Source organism: Hemiscyllium ocellatum, chromosome 23, assembly GCF_020745735.1.
Source record: "Hemiscyllium ocellatum isolate sHemOce1 chromosome 23, sHemOce1.pat.X.cur, whole genome shotgun sequence".
Lineage (NCBI taxonomy): Eukaryota > Metazoa > Chordata > Chondrichthyes > Orectolobiformes > Hemiscylliidae > Hemiscyllium > Hemiscyllium ocellatum.
Window position 1 is genome coordinate 50037465 of NC_083423.1, and position 19510 is coordinate 50056974.

Consider the following 19510-nt stretch of genomic DNA (forward strand, 5'->3'; position numbering starts at 1 on the left):
CATGGCATAGACAGAGAACACAGGGGGCTAACACCTTCAACATTTGTCTAACTATCACCATTGTTAGCAGCTAACCCGAGAATGCAACTTTAAAAAGAAGTGTTTTGTGATTTACACATGAAAGAAGTGAAATTATCACTGTATTCTAACAGATGAAATACTTATCAGACAATCAATTTTTCAATGTATAATTTCAGTTACATCACACTGCAAATTTTTGCTATAAATTCAGTGTTACGATCAAGCCCTCCACTATCACCTGATGAAGGAGCGTCGCTCCGAAAGCTAGTGTGCTTCCAATTAAACCTGTTGGACTATAACCTGGTGTTGTGTGATTTTTTTACTTTGTACACCCCAGTCCAACACTGGCATTTCCAAATCATACTCTACCCTTGAACACCACGAACATTGAAGAGGTCATTTTCTGAAGAATCCCTTTTGAGCTTGTTGTCAGTCGTGCTCCTGGTAATCTGAGAGCATATGAACATAAGTGAATGGTCACCTAAAGGACAGCTGCTCCGTTTAGCCTTCCCTGGGCTGTCATGCAATAAATTGTGTGTGTCATTATCTCATCCACTTTTTTTTACTGAACAGCTACTGAGAAAGACTGAAAACAATATGTAGTCAATTTAGAAGAATAATTCCTCACTCTTCCTATCGGAAAGATGTTGTGAAACTTGAAAGGGTTCAGAAACGATTTACAAGGGTGTTGCCAGGGTTGGAGGATTTGAGCTATAGGAAGAGGCTGAACAGGTTTGGGCTGTTTTCCCTGGAGAGTCAGAGGCTGAGGGGTGACCTTATAGAGGTTAACAAAATTATGAGGGGCGTGGATAGGGTATATAGGCAAAGTCTTTTCCCTGGGGTCGAGGAGTCCAGAACTAGAGGTCATAGATTTAGAGTGAGGGGGAAAGATATAAAAGAGACCTAAGGGGCAACTTTTTCACACAGAGGGTGGTATGTGTATCGAATAAGCTATGAGAGGAAGTGGTGGAGGCTGGTACAATTGCAACATTTAAGAGGCATTTGGATGGGTATATGAATAGGAAGGGTTTGGAGGGATATGGGCTGGGTGCGGGCAAGTGGGACTAGATTGGGCTGGGATATCTGGTCGGCATGGACGGGCTGGACCGAAGGGTCCATTTCCCTGCTGTATATCTCTGTGACGCTATGACTCATCCATGAGGGTTCTGTCATTGTCCTATCGCTTATAAAACCATTCTCCTTCTGAATGTATTCTCAATACGCTGGATATTTCACAAAATGTAGATCAGTCTGCTTGTTTTAATGTAGAGAATAATACATTTACTAGTTGTAACATAACCATTGCTCCCTTTAGGACAGCACAGCCTGTTTAACCCACTACGTTTGATCCAGTATGTACTTTACTTCTCCCGTACTTTACAAACTCCTGCCTGACACATGTCTTAAATTCGACTTTAAACTCCATGAGCAAATATCATATTGTGTTTGTTAGCCATGCAATCTTTTTTTTAAACCAATGACTCTTTGCACCGACAAGGGGGCAAGTTCATTTTGTTTTCATGATCAGACTTGAGTTTCTTTTGATTAAGTAAAGGTGAACATATTTGGAACATTATCAGTGTTAGTTATTTTGGGGTGTAGGCTTGAAAGCTGAAATTTTCTTGTGTGGCCTTTAGCCATTGGGAGTGCAATATGTGAGGCCGGTGTATATATCTTCTATCATTGCTTCCTGGTGCTTTCTTGCATGCACCCCACTGCTGTTTCTGAAGAGTTTGTTTGCACCCTGTTTTCCGATGGCTGGGCTCTGGAGGAGTAAATTTTTTTTATGTTTCCCTTGCTCTACCAGGGGGACTTTGATGCAAATTTGTGGAAACTTGTTTGCAGTAATTTCAGTCCTTCCCCTATTGTATCACTTTTCCTTTAAATTATAGCCTGTGAAACGCCTCAGGATGTTTTAAAGTTGTTATGTAAATACATGCAGTTCTTATGTAAATTGCAGAGAAATGTGATATGCTGCCTGAAAGCAAATTAAACCTTAATGAACTGAACTAATTTACATCCAACTCCCATCCCAAACCTCCAACCTTTGTTCCATCTCAGATTATCTGGCCGGCATTTACAAATTGGACCGAAAAGTCTGTTTCCACGATGTTCAAGTCTATGTCTAGAGAGTGAAGTGGTGAATTAAGATTTCAGCATCCTGCATGAACAAAGCAATTTGTGGTACTCAGTGAGTAATTACAGCTGCAAATGTGTTGCTGGTCAAAGCACAGCAGGTCAGGCAGCATCTCAGGAATAGAGAATTCGACGTTTCGAGCATAAGCCCTTCATCAGGAATAAGAGAGAGAGAGCCAAGCAGGCTGAGATAAAAGGTAGGGAGGAGGGACTAGGGGGAGGGGCGATGGAGGTGGGATAGGTGGAAGGAGGTCAAGGTGAGGGTGATAGGCCGGAGTGGGGTGGGGGCTTCCTCCCTCTACAAGGATTTCAGTGAGTCCCTCCCTCACTGCACCCCCCAGGTCATCTCCTCTGCCCCCACCCCACTCCGGCCTATCACCCTCACCTTGACCTCCTTCCACCTATCCCACCTCCATCGCCCCTCCCCCTAGTCCCTCCTCCCTACCTTTTATCTCAGCCTGCTTGGCTCTCTCTCTCTTATTCCTGATGAAGGGCTTATGCTCGAAACGTCGAATTCTCTATTCCTGAGATGCTGCCTAACCTGCTGTGCTTTGACCAGCAACACATTTGCAGCTGTGATCTCCAGCATCTGCAGACCTCATTTTTTACTCAGTGAGTAATTACACTGCCTGGAGATTTACTGTGAACATGGCTAGTTTTGCAGACCTCTTGCTGTTGTTTGTAGTCTCAAGTGCATCTACACCGTTCCAAAAGAACCATAAAATATGTGTAAATTCTCACCTGTAAATCTGCAATCTTGTACCCTTGAGTGAGTTGACCTTTCTGTAAGGTAAGGGGAGAAAGATTGAAAAAAGACATGACGGGCAATTTTTTTTCTACATCGAATGATTCATGTGTGGAATGAATCGAGGCATAGGCCTAAGATAGTGAGCAGGGCTATTAAAAAAAAGGTTCACCTTCTCACTACATCCCACCATAATAAGTGAGGGTAAATGTTCAATTGCCACTTTTTAAAAAAGAATTCATTCACAGGATTGAAGGTTTTGCTGGTTAGGGCAGTATTTGTTAACTCAAGACTTTTATTGGATTAACAAGTTCCACCATCTGCCACAAGGATGTAGTGGATGTGGGTACAGTTAAAACATTTAAAAGACTTTTCAGCAAGTACGTGAGTAAGAAATGTTTAGAGGGATATGGGCCAAGCAGGCAGGTGGGACTAGTTTAGTTTGGGATTATGATCGGCATGGACTGGTTAGAGAGAAGAGTCTGTTTCCGTGCTGTAAATAACTTTTTAAATAAAAAGCAATTGGTGTGTTTTGTATCTCTCTGCAAGGTGGTACCAGCATGAAGAAAGCCAACTTCCATTTGAATAGCACCTTAAAGAATTGGCCATCCCAAAGCACTTTACAGAAACAACTGTCAAACAATCTAGACTCATAAAGAGATATTAGTACAGGTTAGCAATATCTTGATCAAAGAACTAGACTTTGTGAGGCAGGTTCTTGTGGCAGCATGGTAGTGTCCTTATCTCTGAGCCGGGAGGCCTGGGTTCAAATCCCACCTGCTCCAGAAGTGTGCTATAACAGGTTGATTCAAAATATCTGGATTTTCAAAGGAGTCTGAAAAGGAGGGCAGAGGAAACGATTTGCAAGGGAGTAGTTACTCCCTCGTACAGAAAGGAGGTGACTGGATTCATATTAGAAGGTATTTGTAAGGATATGATCTGTCATTGACACTGTGTGTCATTGATCTTGCCAACTGTAATTGCCTACTGTAAAGCTAAACAGCATGGGGTGGCAACGGCCTGGTGGTATTATCGTTGAACTGTTGATCCAGAGATCCCAGGTTATGTTTTGGGTCCTGGGCTCGAATCTCACCATGGCCGATGGTGGAATTTGGTAATTCAATAAAAGTCCTGAGTTAATAAATACTGCCCTCGCCAGCAAATTAATTTTTTTTTAAAAAGTGGCAACTGAACCTTTACTCCCACTCATCATGGTGAAATGTATTGAGAAGTTGAACGTTTATTAATACCCCTGCTCACTATCTTATGCCAATGCTTCAACCTTTATACAGTCCACTGCTGAAAATGTGTTGCTGGTCAAAGCACAGCAGGCCAGGCAGCATCTCAGGAATAGGGAATTCGACGTTTCGAGCATAAGCCCTTCATCAGGAATGAGAGAGAGTAGCCAAGCAGGCTAAGATAAAAGGTAGGGAGGAGGGACTTGGGGGAGGGGCGATGGAGGTGGGATAGGTGGAAGGAGGTCAAGGTGAGGGTGATAGGCCGGAGTGGGGTGGGGGCGGAGAGGTCAGGAAGGAGATTTTTGACCTATAATATTGACTATACTTTGAAAACAATTCATTAGTCATTTATCATTAGTGATGAAAAGCTTTGGTTTGCCTCAAAGTTATGAAATAAGTTCTTTTTTGCTTTGTAACTTCTTGTTAACATGATTTAGCAATATCTGGAGATATTGTTTTTTATGATATTTAACTCATTCACACATTAACAAACATAAAGCAGTTCTGTAACCTGTTCTGAGATTGAATGGATATGTCACTTCTCCCTCGAATATAAACTTGTGCTCATTGCCCTTGAAGAGTAGGTCACTGCTGGTCACTGGCCTCTCAGGTGGTTTTTCTTCTGGGTGGTGGAATATGAATAAAGTTTTCTGCACTCGTTTCTTCACTGTATCCTGCACCTACACACAGACATGACACGGGTGCTGGGGAGAATTGAGCACCACTGCTGTAATGTGGGGATTTAAAAAAAACACAGGAGATCAGAACCTTCTCAGGAGGAATGACTCTGAACAGGGAAAAAGAGAAAAAAAAGTGTGCTTTTAGATTTTTCCTTTCTTGGGAAGTGGGCTTCAATAGCAAGAACAGCATGTGTTACCTGTTCCTGATTGATTTAAACTGGTTAGTTTACTGAGCTATTTTGGGGGACAGTTGAGAGTCGACTTTATTGTTCTGGGTCTGGAGTCACATAAGCCAAACCAGGTAAGAATGACAGGTTTCCCTGCGTAAAGAACATAGAACATAGAACATAGAAGGATACAGCGCAGTACAGGCCCTTCGGCCCTCGATGTTGCGCCGACCGAATCCTACCTAACCTATACTAGCCCAATAACTTCCAAATGCCTATCCAATGCCCGCTTAAATGACCATAAAGAAGGAGAGTTCACCACTGATACGGGCAGGGCATTCCATGAACTCACAACCCGCTGTGTGAAGAATCTACCCCTAACATCTGTCCTATACCTACCACCCCTTAATTTAAAGCTATGTCCCCTAGTAACACCTGACTCCATTAGCGGTAAAAGGTTCTTAGTATCTACCCTATCTAAACCCCTAATCATCTTATACACTTCTATCAGATCTCCCCTAAACCTTCTCTTCTCCAATGAGAACAGCCCCAAGTGCCTCAGCCTTTCCTCATAAGATTTTCCTACCATTCCAGGCAACATCCTGGTAAACCTCCTCTGCACTCGTTCTAAAGCTTCCACATCCTTCCTATAGTATGGCGACCAAAACTGCACACAATACTCCAGATGAGGCCGCACCAGAGTCTTATACAACTGCAACATGACCTCAGGACTCCGGAACTCAATTCCTCTGCCAATAAAGCCCAGTACACCATATGCCTTCCTCACAGCACTATTTACCTGGGTGGCAACTTTCAGAGATCTGTGTACATGGACACCAAGATCCCTCTGCTCATCCACACTACCAAGTAGCCTACCATTAGCCCAGTAATCCATCATCTTGTTATTCCTACCAAAGTGAACGACTTCACACTTAGCTACATTGAATTCCATTAAGAATATTAGTGAACCAGACAGGTTTTTAAGACAATCAACAATGGTTTCATGGTTGTCATTGACACCAGCTTTTAATTCAAGATTGAATTAATTCAATTACTATAGGCCAGTGAGTCTGACTTCAGTGGTGGGCAAAGTCTTAGAGAGAATTGTAAGGGATAAGATTTATGAACATCTGGGTAGGAATAACGTGATCAGGGATAGCCAGCATGGTTTTGTGAAGGGCAGGTCGTGCCTCACAAACCTTATTGAGTTCTTTGAGAAGGTGACTATGGAAGTGGATGAGGGTAAAGCAGTAGATGTTGTGTATATGGATTTTAGTAAGGCGTTCGATAAGGTTCCCCATGGTAGGCTAATGCTAAAACTTCGGAGGTATGGCATTGAGGATACATTAGAGGTTTGGATTAGGAATTGGCTGGCTGGAAGGAGACAGAGGGTAGTAGTTGATGGATTATGTTCATCTTGGAGCGCAGTTACTAGCGGTGTACCACAAGGATCTGTTTTGGGACCATTGCTTTTTGTTATCTTTATAAATGATCTAGAGGAAGGACTTGAAAGCTGGGTAAGCAAGTTTGCGGATGACACAAAAGTCGGTGGAGTTGTGGATAGTGAGGAAGGAAGTGGTAGGTTACAGCGGGATATAGATAAGTTGCAGAGCTGGGCGGAAATGTGGCAAATGGAATTCAATGTAGCTAAGTGCGAAGTCGTTCACTTTGGTAGGAATAACAAGATGATGGATTACTGGGCTAATGGTAGGCTACTTGGTAGTGTGGATGAGCAGAGGGATCTTGGTGTCTATGTACACAGATCTCTGAAAGTTGCCACCCAGGTAAATAGTGCTGTGAGGAAGGCATATGGTGTACTGGGCTTTATTGGCAGAGGAATTGAGTTCCGGAGTCCTGAGGTCATGTTGCAGTTGTATAAGACTCTGGTGAGGCCTCATCTGGAGTATTGTGTGCAGTTTTGGTCGCCATACTATAGGAAGGATGTGGAAGCTTTAGAACGAGTGCAGAGGAGGTTTACCAGGATGTTGCCTGGAATGGTAGGAAAATCTTATGAGGAAAGGCTGAGGCACTTGGGGCTGTTCTCATTGGAGAAGAGAAGGTTTAGGGGAGATCTGATAGAAGTGTATAAGATGATTAGGGGTTTAGATAGGGTAGATACTAAGAACCTTTTACCGCTAATGGAGTCAGGTGTTACTAGGGGACATAGCTTTAAATTAAGGGGTGGTAGGTATAGGACAGATGTTAGGGGTAGATTCTTCACACAGCGGGTTGTGAGTTCATGGAATGCCCTGCCCGTATCAGTGGTGAACTCTCCTTCTTTATGGTCATTTAAGCGGGCATTGGATAGGCATTTGGAAGTTATTGGGCTAGTATAGGTTAGGTAGGACTCGGTCGGCGCAACATCGAGGGCCGAAGGGCCTGTACTGCGCTGTATCCTTCTATGTTCTATGTTCTAATTTAAATTCTTACCTGTTTCTGTGATAGGACTTGAATCCACATTAGCATAAGAATCTGGATTACTAGTTCAATGATGTTACCACTCTACTGTTTCCCATAATTGCCTTTGTTATTGTCAAACTACCATAGTCAGACCCTAGCATAGTTGGCCAGAATAAAAGGTGAATCAGAAAGTGGCTTTTTAATTATTAAAAAAAGACGAAAAAGATGTTGGCTATAATGACAGAAGTAAGCTAGGGACAGTGGTGTACAGCTTATGTTATTCAACTGATAATTCAGATGTCCAGCCTAATGATAGAGTGATTCAAATCCACAATAGCAGCTTAGGAATTAATCAAAAAATGTAATCTTTGCAAACAAAGCTGCAGTAAAAAGCCATGTCAATAATGGTGACTGTGGAACAACTGGATTGCCTTAAAAGTCCATCTGGTTCACCCCAGTCCTTTGGGGTAAGAAATCTGCCAGTTTTATTTCAGTGAGACTTGTATTTGATTTCAGACCCACAGCAATTTAACAACATGCCCACTGAAGTCTAACAAGAAATTCTGTTGTATTCGGCTGCTCATCACAATCAGTTAGCGAGTGGCAATAAATGCTCACCTTAAGCAATACCAGATCCCACGAATCAATGGAAAATTATCAGAAAAAGACAGATAAAGTGCATTTTTTATAGTCCTGATGTTTAGTACATTGAATTGAATAATTTATCGAAAAAGGTAGGAGGCAAGAGAGACAGAAGCCAACGTGTTGATTAGACGAGAAGCAGAAGGCAGACAGTGCTGAATATCAGCACAGCTTTTCAGACTTTGGACAGAAATTGGGTAATTACTGGTAAGAATTGACCACAAAAAGAGTTGTTTAGGTTGTGGAATATTATGTCAGAGGGACCATTGGTTTATTTTGAAGGCAAATGGAAACAGATCAAACCAGAGGGGAACTTCCTAGTCCACCGGGTAGGATTTACAGTGATGGGTGGGTATGGATTAACCATTTGTAATATGCCTCTCATAATTCCCAGTTTCCATTGATTCAGGGTGGCTGTTTAAAGGCCAGCTAGTCCTTTGACATTGGTTGTAATCTCCCCTTCCCTCTCCTCACTCCTCTGGTACTGTAATTCCAGTGAGTGAAACCATCAGTGTCTGTAGATAGTAGCTATTGAGGGCAACACCTGTGAACTGTTGGTTGCTTTGGTGTGAGAGACTGAGTATAATGTAAAATGCAAGCACGCAGTGTGGGAGGAGCACTCTGTAGTAGATCAACAAACCCACTCTCCCCACTTTACACAATCCACCTGTGTGTTCTTCCTGATGATGTGTATGCTAGTGGCCAACTGCCTATTGTCCAGTTTGAATGCATGGCAAAGTTCAATTTTACCCATGTCTTTGTAGAATTTGTACTGAGCAAGGTTTAATTTGGATGAGATGAATACATGATGGAGGCAAATACTGAACTACCCTGGTAAGATAGCCAAGGTGATTTCCTTTTGTTGCATTTTGCTTCCATATTTTTTGATAAGGGAGCATTTCTTAAAATGAAGAGTTCTGTCCACATATTGCAAAGGCCTCAGTTCATTCGTGGGTGAATCTACATAGGATTAGCTCAGGAATTTTGACCTTGAAATTAGGCTACACAACAGATGGTTAATATGTACATAACCAGTTCCTTTATGTGCTAAATGTAATGGAACCACTAAGTACTTACGAAGTTTTCTATTTGCTTCGACAATGAACTATAACGAATGCCTGTTCTGATAATCAGTTGTAACACTTCTACTGTCTTATATTTCATGCTAAAATAATGGGCGTTTCCAGGTTTCAAGGTACTGACGTTAATACATGAGTTGTTCAGTAAGCCTACCTGTGAAATGGAACAAAAGATCTGCTCCTTTCCAGTAATATGCTTCAAGCAAAATCACTACTTGCTTGCAGTGCTGTGTTTCTCTATTCTCTCTTTCCCACATCATCAGCCTGCTTTAGGGCTTAAGTGACACTCACTGTGCAGTGCCAATTTGCGGGTTCTTTCATGTTAAGTGCCTGCGTTATGCAGCAGAGACTTCGAGATCTTATTTTGATTTGGACCTTTATTACATCAGAGGTGAGGGACTTTCACCCCATCCATCTGGTGTGGAGTTGTTATCCAATTCGTTTCCTTTCAAATATCACCTTATGATTTCACAGCAGGATCTCTTGGTTTAAGGCTACTGTTTCCTCCTTGCATACCAATTATCAATTCTATAGTGTATCACTGTTTTAAACTAGCACACTTTTTCTAATGTGCTGGACATGCGCAGTCTGTTGAGAGAAGAATAATCTAGCAAACATTTCAGCCATTCGGTACAACCACAACATAGTGCTAGTTTAAATGAGAGTGAGACTTTAATTCGATGGACTGGAAACGAGCAAGTTTACCCGTGGGCATTTGACTTGCAGACTTGGAGGCATACAGTTTCTGCACCACATGGATGTAGCAGCATCCGTGCAAACCCCAGAGTAATGTAACATTTAGTTGCTTTGTTTCTCTAGCTTCCAGCATTAAAAAAAAGACAAGTGAGAAGCAAAGAGCTCATATTTTATATGGATGCACTGGCAGTCGATCATTTCTGTGCAGTTTTTTTTTTGGCAAAAACAGTCATTGCAAACAGCTGCTAGCATACATTTGGTGAGAGAATGCTTTTATTGTAGCTCTGGTACTTAGTGCAGTGCAAGGGAATGGAACCTGACTTGTTCATAAACGAATATTCCAGATGGAGTCCTGTGGTATCCTTGTAACCTGGAAAATAGGTGCAGCCGAGTAACCCTTTCATGGAAACAAGCTCAGGGTTAATTGTCGATATAGTGGGTTAGAGAAAAGTGAAGGGCTCGGTATTTGAAAATAATTGATCTTGCCAGCTCCTCAGCATTTTAACATCTTTGTTAATCTTCCTTGTGCAGGTTTGAGGTGGATGGCGGGGTGATGTGAGGGAAACAATTTAACAAGATGCTTCTTAGTAGTGATACCGCATGTTGACAAAATGATCACGCATTTTTGAAAGAACTGAAACCAACAAAGATAAATCTTTCACAGAACAGTCTTTACTGTAGTTAAATTGACTGAACGAGTATAAAAAGATTGGTGAATCGAACCTGGAAAGCAGCAGAACATGATGGGAGCCACCATGGTTTAAGAGGAGTAAGGAGTGTTGTTGAGAGAATGTGATTGAATCGACATGGAGAAGATGGTTCACAGATAGGCAGACCAGATAGAATTAAGGCAAGTGGCAAAAGTACCAGGTGAGAAATGAGGAGAATTTATTTTTCCAGATGATTGTGATCTGGAGTGCACTTTCTGAAAGGATTGTGACAGCAAGTTCAATTTTGAACTTTCTGAAGAGATTTGGACAATCACTTGGTAAAAAATATGGCAGACTTATGTGAGAAGGGTCTAGGGAGTGGAATTAATTAGATCACTTTTTCAACAAACAGCCATAGGCATGATGTACCAAATGGCTTCTTCCTATTCTGAAGATTCCTATGATTCTGTGACTATCTAAAGAGTCCAGGGGATTCTCAACGGAGAGTAATTATAGATGTCCTGTTACATTTCTCAACTTCAGAATCCAGTTCCAAAGCCGGTTGTTGTGATAAGCATTTTGGAATGACCTGTGTTAGCCCAAAAATCAAAAGTTCTACATTGTGGACAATTCCATCATTCTCAATGATGGTGAAATGAGCAAAACCTATGTATAAGACATGTTTGAACTGCAAGTCATGCAACTGGATTGGAGTGCTAATGATGACACACAGCGATTAACATGATGAATAGGGATAAGATTAGATTACATTACATTACATACAGTGTGGAAACAGGCCCTTCAGCCCAACAAGTCCACACCAACCCTCTGAAGACCAACCCACCCAGACCCATTCTGCTACATTTACCCCTTCACCTAACACTACGGGCAATTTAGCACGGCCAATTCACTTAACCTGCACATTTTTGGACTGTGGGAGGAAACCAGAGCACCCAGAGGAAACCCACATAGACACGGGGAAAATGTGCAAACTCCACACAGCCTGAGGCAGGAATTGAACCTGAGTCTCTGGCGCTATGAGGCAGCAGTGCTAACCACTGTGCTGCTGGATAAGAAAATGAATATGGAAAGGAGGCAATCCTATACTATTGAATCAGTCTATAAACTTAATTTCTGAACTTTCCAGATGCTTTGTCATTATAATACCACCAACAAACGTTTCTAATCTGCCCCATCCAATCTTCAGTACAATAAATTGGAGTTATCTGTATCTTTGTCTTCATGGGTCACATAAATTTATGTCAGAGACGACACCGATATTTTCAAATCATTCTGTTCAGAGATATTGTGACACACCTCCAGAGTAATTGGAACTTGAACCTGGATCTCCTGGCTGAGAGGTAGAGACACCACCACCATACCACAAGATTCCTTCTGGGGACCATGTGCAAATGGTTCAGGTCATGTGCCTGCTAATTGCAACCATCTCAAATTGCTGATTTGGGTCTGACCCACCAGTGACACACAGCTCTTTCCAAACATCTAGATTCAACATTTCAAAGCAGCAATTAATTGAAATTAGGGCTAAGTTACCTATTCTTCTGAAGCCATATTGCTGCAACATTGGACCTCCATGTCACCTGTGGCCTGAAAATCAAACACCTCTGCAGCAAATACTTCCCCATTTGTAGCTGACCAGTGTCTACTCTTTAAATCAAAATGTTAGGGAAGTTAGTGATGATCTCACACATATCACAACCATTGCAACAAGTGCATGGTGGCTCACTGGGACTTATTTGGGAAAACAATGCACTTTTTTTTGTGGGTAGCACAAAAATAGGTTTTTGAAATGGTCTGAATCTAATCCAGTGTTGTATCCCTTTGAAGACACGGGTGATATATTCGTCATGACTAAAGTATTGTTCCTAGGTGTGTGTGTGTGCGCGTACAAAAATGGCCACTGGAGTTGCTTTTGGATCTGAAATCTTTCTGACCATTGTCAACCGCAGGAGTGAATGGTTTATACCATCGATTAGTCTTGGATCCCTGTGATGTTTGGTAAATGTGCTGCTCTTAACCCTTTCCCCCACCATTGTTCCGTCCCTCTGACTCCACATCATTTTCAACTCAACTGAACTTGTTCAATGTAGAAGGACCTGTGCAGCACTTTGGTTTTGTTTTTAATAATCTTGGATATAAAATGAATGCTTTTTGTTACAGTGACTGTAGTGTAAAATGAAAATGAATTTGCATATACTCTGCTATTTTTCCTAGGAGGGAGTGTGTGTGTGTGTGTGTACAAAAATGGCTACTGGAGGAAAGCCACTTGGATGGTCTAAAGAGAAATGATTTTAATTTTAAATGTGGTGCAGTTTAATGCATGTCCCAAGTACATTACAGTCAATAAGTTGTTTTGAAAATGTCTGACTTCCAGTGAGCAGTGACAACCAATTTGTATATGCATGAATTCCCAGTGACTGCTAGCTCTTCTTACAGCAGCACCTTTCTATCTTTTAGGTCTTTAAGGGGAGGTGATGACCTCATGGTGATATAATTGGACTGTTACTCCAGGGATACCCAGATCATGTCCTGGAGATGAGGATAGATGGTGGAATTTAAATTCGCTGAAAAGAAAATCTGAAATCAAGAGTCTAATGATGACCATGAATCCATTACTAATTGTGGGGGCAAAACCCATCTGGTTCACTTTAGGGAAGGAAACTGCCATTCTTATCTGGCCTACATGTGACTCCAGACCCACAAGTGCAGTTGGCTCTCAACTGCCTTTTGGACAATTAGGGATGGGCAATAAGTGCTGGCCTGGACAGTGACGCCCCTCATTCCCATGAATGAATGAAAAAGAGGGGCAGAAAGATTTTTTTTAAGCAACTCATGCTCCCTTTGACAACGAAGCACTTCTACAGTATTGCATTGAAGCATCAGCTGTCGATTAGATGCTCAAGTCTTTGGAGCTTTGTTCAGAACATGAGCTGTCTGATTTGATGGTTCCAACACAGTGAAGTGTTGTAAGATGAATCCTCACCACCGCTTGTCGTGTTGAATGAGCTATCTGGCAGGTTTGCTGCTACCATCCTTCATGGTCGGGAACAGCAGAGGCGGTTTGGGTCTTATTTGAGAAAAAAAATACAATTTTTTTGTGAGTGGCACAAAAATCGGTTTTTAAAGTGGTCTGAATCTAATTCAGTGTTGTATCCCTTTAAAACATGGGTGACATATTAGTCATGACTAAAATGTTGTTCCGAGGAGGGAGTGTGTACAAAAATGGCCACTGGAGGAAAGCCACTCAGATGGTCTAAAGAGAAATGATTTTAATTTTAAATGTGGTGCAGTTTAATGCATGCAACTCTGCACAAGTTACATTAATCTGATAAAATATTGTTACAGAGCTGATGTCATTGTGGGTGGCACACTTCAGTATTAATCATTTCAGATCCATACACTTTCCACAATACTAAGATTAGCACACAACTGTAAGCCAATGATTAGTGCAGCAGACACCCTTAATATAAAAAGGAGCACAGGTCAATATATGGTTTGCAAGGGTGTAAGAAATATCACCCTAAGACTGAAAAATACAGAGTGGAAGTTAGTAATCAAATTCATCTATGGACCTGGAACCCCTTCATCTATCACCTACAGCAGGGAAAGTCTACTCACCTGTACCATTCATTTGAATTATCCAATATGCAGCTCCCTCCCAGTTCTAAATGATCTATTGTTATTTAGTACTTGCTGTTTGACATGAAGCAGGATTTCTGCGATAAACAGATCTCGTGGCAATCTGAAGCAAGTACATTAGTCAATGAAGAATTTTCATCATCAGCATCACGTCTGTTCAAATGAAAGGAGCAATATATTAAACTACTGATCTTTACAAATAATGTACCAAGTTGGAGGGTCATCTGCTCAACACAAGGTGCTCAGGTTAATAGGACTCTGTGGATGATATGTTTGTTGTGTTCCTGGACTAACAGTCAAGAGAACAGGGACTCAGATCTCATTGTGGCCATATGAGAATTTTAATTCTGTTTCCCAAAACAAAATCTTGCAAGTAAAATGCTGTTATTAGGAAAGGGAACTGCAAAGTGTTAAGACTATTGTAAAAAATCCTTCCGAATCACTTGTGTCTTTTTAATACCTGCTGGTGTTTGGACTGTGCAGGTCTGCAGTCTGGCAATTGTGTGGTTGGCTCATACCTGATTGGGTGACTTAGAAACTGCTGGGTAGGTTACGCGTATCTTAGTGGCTATGCTATTGAACTAGTATTCTAGAGGCCTGCAGTATTGAACCTGAAATGTGAGTTTAATCCCAGCATGTCAATTTGGAAGTTTACATTTGAAGTAAATAGATATGTTTGTATCAGTAATGGTGAGCCTGAAACAAAGGGATTGTTTAAAAATTCATCCAGTTTGGGTGGTACAGTGGTTAGCACTGCTGCCTCACAGTGCCAGAGACCTGGGTTCAATTCCTGACTCAGGCAGCTGACTGTGTGGAGTTTGCATATTCTCCCCGTGTCTGCGTGGGTTTCCTCCGGGTGCTCTGGTTTCCTCCCACAGTCCAAAGATGTGCAGATCAGGTGAATTGGCCATGCTAAATTGCCCATAGTGTTAGGGGAATGGGTGGGTTGTGCTTTGGTGGGTCAGTGTGGACTTGTTGGGCCGAAGGGCCTGTTTCCACACTGTAAGTAATCTAATCTAATCTTCACTAATGTTCTTTACTGGTCAGGGAATTAGGTTATTCCTTGTGCATAGATCCCTGAAAGTTGCCACCCAGGTTGATAAGGTTGTTAAGAAGGTGTACAGTGTGCTAGGTTTTATTGGTCAAGGGATTGAGTATTGGAGCCATGAGGTCATGTTGCAGCTGTACAAAACTCTGGTGCAGCTGTACCTGGAGTATTGTGTGCAGTTCTGGTCGCCGCATTATAGTAAAGTTTATAGAGACATCCAAGATGATCAGAGGATTAGATAGGGTGGGCAGTGAGAGCCTTTTTCCTCTGATGGTGATGGCTAACACGAGGGGGCATAGCTTTAAATTGAAGGGTGATAGATACAGGACAGATGTCAGAAGTAGGTTCTTTACTCAGAGAGTAGTAGGGGTGTGGAATGCAGTGCCTGCAACAGTAGTAGACTCGCCATCTTTAAGGGCATTTAAATGGTCATTGGATAAACATATGGATGATAATGGAATAGTGTAGGATAGATGGGCTTCAGATTAGTTCCACAGGTTGGCACAACATTGAGGGCCGAAGGGCCTGTCCTGCACTGTAATGTTCTGTGTTCTATGCTCTTAGTGAGCGAATCAGCTGTCAGTCCTATATATGACTCCAGGCCCACAGCCATATTATTGACCGTTAGCTGTTGAATGATATGGTCCAGGAAAGCCACTCAAGTTATAATTACAGAGATTGTTCACCACTTTCTTCAGGACAATTAGCAATGTCCACATCCAATGAATGAATAAACATTATGCTAAAAACACGTAGCTCTGCTTTATATCTCTCACTAGAACAGCTAATGATGTACTTGCCCAGTTACCCTTGTTGAAAGCAGATGTATTGTAAAAGAATTTAATCAAATTTAAACAGGAGGGAACCTGCTAGTGTGCAAAAGTTTTCTTTTGAAATTTAAAGTAAAATTTTAAGCATCATAAAGACACCACTCCCAGGTTCACACTCTCCTCCTCTTTTCAGACATGTTGGATTTGTTGAGGTGCTGGGACAGATTTTGAGTGGGGAGGTGACAGGGAGCTAAACAATTCTTATTGAAAATCTGATTTCCGTGGCCAACGACATTTGATTTCTTTAACAAAATCCTCTGACATACCTCACACATGTTTGTTTCTTATTCTTGTGAAAGTTTGAGGCTTTTATATTTGTGTGAAACAGCTGCATTGACATAATCTTTTATCCAGTTTGTTTGAACCTTTTTCCAGTAGCCTCCCTCAGAAGTCACATCACAGAAACCTGGATCAGAGCGAACTCATAAAAACTAGACAATTGTTCGGCTTACTTGGACTTTGTTTGCTAAGTCAATGCGGTTGATTTGTCACAAAACTGAGAAAGGTGTTGCTAAAATACACGTTCATTCAAGGAGTAATTTTAATTGAACAAGACCAAAGAGGTGAGCCTTGGTGAATAGGATAATTAGAGGAGGCGGATTAAAAAGTTGAATTTGAGTCTCAAGAATTTTAGTGATTTCTTTTGATGTGTAGTCACCATTGTATAGCAAGAAATCTGGCAATCAATTTGTGTACAGCAAAGCCCAATGCACAACAGTTTCTTTTTATGTTGCTGGTTGAGGGACACAATATTAGCAAGGCATCCTGAGAATCTAACTGCTCCTGTTCGAAAAAGTGCAGTTGTGTCAAACAACTCCATCTGAAAGAGCAGGTGCGATACTTGAATTTAAATATGAACTTATTCTCTCATGGAATGTGGGTTTCATTGGCAAGGCTCGCATTTATTATCCATCTCTAACTGCCCATGAACTGAAGCCCTTCCCAGCTGTTAACCACATTAAAGTGATTCAGGGATCTTATACAAGCTAGCCCAGGTAAAGCAAGCAGTCCACTTCCTTAAGCAGCATGATGAGCTATGTGGGTTTATACATTGTTTCCCAAGCACTGACATTGGCTATCAACCCCAGATTTAATAACTGAATATAATTTGAATTCATGTTCTCAGGGCATTAGCCTGGGTTTCGAGAATACCAGTCCATTAAAATTACCACAATGACATGATTGTTTTGGTTCTTAAATCCTTGGAGTAGATGTCCTTCTACCTCCAATGCCCATCTCATGTTCTGATTGTTTAAAGAATCATTTATAGGATATTGGTATTGCTAGCTGTGTCAGCCTTTATTGTCCATCCCTAGTTACCTTTGAGAAGGTGGTGGTGAGCTACTTTCATGAACCACTGCAGTGCACATGCTGTAGCTGGACCCACAATGACCTTAGGAAGGGAATTCCAGGATTTTGACCCAGCAACATTGAAGGAACAGTGATGTATTTCCAAGTAAGTGGCTTGGAGGGTAACCTGCAGATGGTGGTGATCTTTTTTTTAGCTATGTGTAAAAGCTCTTACAAGCAGTTTTTGTATTCCTGACTGGTTCATTTACTCACATCCAGGAGGGATTATGAAGTAACCAGTCTCATCCTGAATATTAATGCTGCCCTTATTCTTCAAGATGTAATGGTCATGGGTTTGGAAAGTGCTGTTCTTAGTGTAAATTTTTGTAGGTGCATCTTGTAGATAGTACACACTGCTGCTACTAAATGTCAGCAGTGCAGGAAATCAATGTTTGTGAGTGTTATGCCAATCAAGCCAGCTGCTTTACCCTAGATGGTGTCAAGCTTCTTCCATGTTGTTGGAGCTGCACCCATCTTGGCAAGTGAGGAATATTCCATCACACTCCTGACTTGTGCCTAGTAGATGGTGGACAGGCCTTGAGGAATCAGGAGGTGAGTTACATGTTGCAAGATGCCTCATCTCTGACATGCTCTTATAAGCCGTAATATTTACAAGGCTAATCCTGTTCAGTTTCTGATCAGTGTTAACTTGCCACTTGTCATCCCAAATCTCTATGTTGTCCAGGTCTTGTTGCATTTGGACATGTACAGCTTCAGTATCTGAGAAGAATAATGGTGATGAATGTTGTGCAGTCATCAGCAAACATCCACGCCTCTGACCACACGGTGGAGGGAAGGTCAATTTAAGTTGATTTCAATGTAAGCGTATACTTTAAGTTACTCATTGTTATTAGCCCTTGGTCTCCCTCTGTTTTCGGTTTGTAATTTGAGTCCTTACTCTGAAAACAGATGCAAAATGTCTGATATCTCTGCTATTTCCTCTTTTCTCATGACAGTTTCTTCTGACAGTGTTTATAAGCGACTAATGTTTCCTTTAGCTACTCTTTCCCTTTTTTAGATATGTGTAAAAGCTCTTCCAAGCTGTGTTTGTATTCATTGACATCAAGGATCGATTGTGATGTAACTAGTCTCAGCTAGAATATCAGTGGGACACTGAAGTTGTCCCCATTGTGCGGGGGGAAGTGGAAATTAGATGTTGCTGGAAAGTAAGCGTGTGTGAATGTTGAGTGTTGGCAGGACTCAACAAAACTGTGACGCTGCAAAAGTAATCTAGTCCACTGGCACTCACTGCATGGAATCACGCATTAAGAATAACTCCTCAGGCGAGGTACTTGGAGGGCTGCCAGTATCTGTGGAACTATGCTGGAACCTAAATTGCGACCTTTGGAGAAAGAAGTGGTGGAGGCAGAAGGTATGACATAAGGGAATATGAGCTTATAAGACTTAGAAGAGAATATAGGGGTAAAGGTCCTCAGTAGATCATGAGGGTACTTGATTGATTTTGCAAATCAATTACAAGTAGGAAAATAGTCTTCTGTAGCCTGCTTTATTATTAGTTGATTTCAGAGAAGTAGCAAATATATGTGGGAACAAAAGAAATAACAAATGTCTCTGGCCGATTCTGCACATTCTTAATGTTGATGAAGCTCTAGGAAGCCAGCAGTGACACCTCTTTAATATTTGGTAAAGATCACACCATATGTTTTCATTTAACTGTATGTTGCTTGTTCTCTGAACATTTCAGGGCATGCAGCTACAGCAACTTGGATTTATATAGCGATATTTAAGAGAGCAGATTGTGTCCAGAGGCAGTTCCCAGAAGCTGGGAGGGGAGGTATGTGTTAGGTAGAAAGGGGATGGGGAGAGGCTGCACTTCCCTTCAGCATTCTTCCAATCCTATATATTTGTTGACATAAGAACTTCACAACCTGCCACAGAGAAGGTGAGGGCCAAATGAACCAATATAAAATATTGCTGCCAACACTGTATGGTGATGTTTTGTGGACCTATAATTTAAGACAAGAGTCAAAACTTTTTGTTCATTGGAAATGGATTGTCAAATATTCAATGTAGACAAAACCTTTGTTTCATTTTTGTTTCTAGTCATCAAAAGCCTTGCTATTTTTGCTTTTTTTTGGTGTCAATGTACAAATACTTAGTACTGTATGTTCACATGCTATTCCTTTGTCTTTGTGTTCTTAATATCC

At 41.5% G+C, this 19510-nt stretch overlaps 1 protein-coding gene across 2 annotated transcripts in view; it reads left to right on the top strand.

Moving 5' to 3' along the window:
- pde3a (phosphodiesterase 3A, cGMP-inhibited) overlaps window positions 1-19510 on the top strand; it is a 481350-nt gene that overhangs the window by 19512 nt on the left and 442328 nt on the right. Inside the window, exon 1 of one of the 2 annotated variants that reach the window (XM_060842975.1) lies at window positions 18524-18714. The exons of the other annotated variant lie outside the window; for it this stretch is intronic. Coding sequence (XP_060698958.1) covers window positions 18595-18714 — 120 coding nt within the window. The 5' untranslated portion in view covers window positions 18524-18594. Of the gene's footprint in view, window positions 1-18523; window positions 18715-19510 lie in introns of those variants that run through there. 2 annotated transcript variants of the gene reach the window in all.